The sequence below is a fragment of the Limulus polyphemus genome, unplaced genomic scaffold (assembly GCF_000517525.1).
Source record: "Limulus polyphemus unplaced genomic scaffold, Limulus_polyphemus-2.1.2 Scaffold3798, whole genome shotgun sequence".
Lineage (NCBI taxonomy): Eukaryota > Metazoa > Arthropoda > Merostomata > Xiphosura > Limulidae > Limulus > Limulus polyphemus.
Genome location: NW_013669408.1, coordinates 32,310 through 33,213, shown reverse-complemented (window position 1 = coordinate 33,213; position 904 = coordinate 32,310). Strand labels below are relative to the sequence as shown.

The window sequence follows — 904 nt, the reverse complement described above, 5'->3', positions numbered from 1 at the left end:
TTTACCTTCAGATCCTACAACCACATCTTCAGAAGGTAAAATTATACCTTCAGATCCTACAACCACATCTTCAGAAGGTAAAATTATACCTTCAGATCCTACAACCACATCTTCAGAAGGTAAAATTATATCTTTAGATGCTGTAACGATGCATTCAGATGATACGATTATAACTTCAGATGCTACAGCCATACCTTCAAGTGTTAATATGAAACCTTCAGATGCTGCAACTGCACCTGCGGGTTGTAGTTATACCTTCAAATCACACAACCGCACCTTCAGATGTTAAAATTATACCTTCAAATGCTACAAACACATCTTCAGAGAGTTAGCTTGTACCTTCAGGTGCTACAACCACATATTCAGGTGCTACCGCCACACCTTCAAATGGTACGATTGGACCTTCAGATACTATAATCACATCTTCAAAGAGTAAAAATCATACCTTCAGATGATAAAATTATACTTTCAGACGCTACCATCACACTTTCAAATGCTACTATTACACTTGATGATGCTACTATAATATTTTAGATGCTACAACCACTGCTTAAGGTGGTACGATTGTACCTTTAGATGCTACCACCATATTTCAAATGTTACTACTACACTTTTTAGATGACATAATTATACCTTCAGGTGCTACAACCACATCTTCAGATAGTAAAATTTTACCTTCAGGTGCTACAACCACATCGTCAGATAGTAAAATTTTACCTTCAGGTGCTACAACCACATCTTCAGATAGTAAAATTTTACCTTCAGGTGCTACAACCACATCGTCAGATAGTAAAATTTTACCTTCAGGTGCTACAACCACATCTTCAGATAGTAAAATTTTACCTTCAGGTCCTACAACCACATCTTCAGATAGTAAAATTTTACCTTCAGATGCTTCAACTGT

General features: G+C 36.5%; 1 protein-coding gene across 1 annotated transcript in view; it reads right to left on the bottom strand.

The window, feature by feature from the left end:
- The window catches only part of LOC106470061, a gene marked incomplete at its 5' end in the record, with an annotated part of 30,037 nt that overhangs the window by 1,332 nt on the left and 27,801 nt on the right, over positions 1–904 (bottom strand). The window contains 2 exons of the mRNA XM_013930585.2: positions 6–236; positions 634–900. Of these exons, the coding sequence (XP_013786039.2) occupies positions 6–236; positions 634–900 (498 nt within the window). The remainder of the gene's footprint in view (positions 1–5; positions 237–633; positions 901–904) is intronic.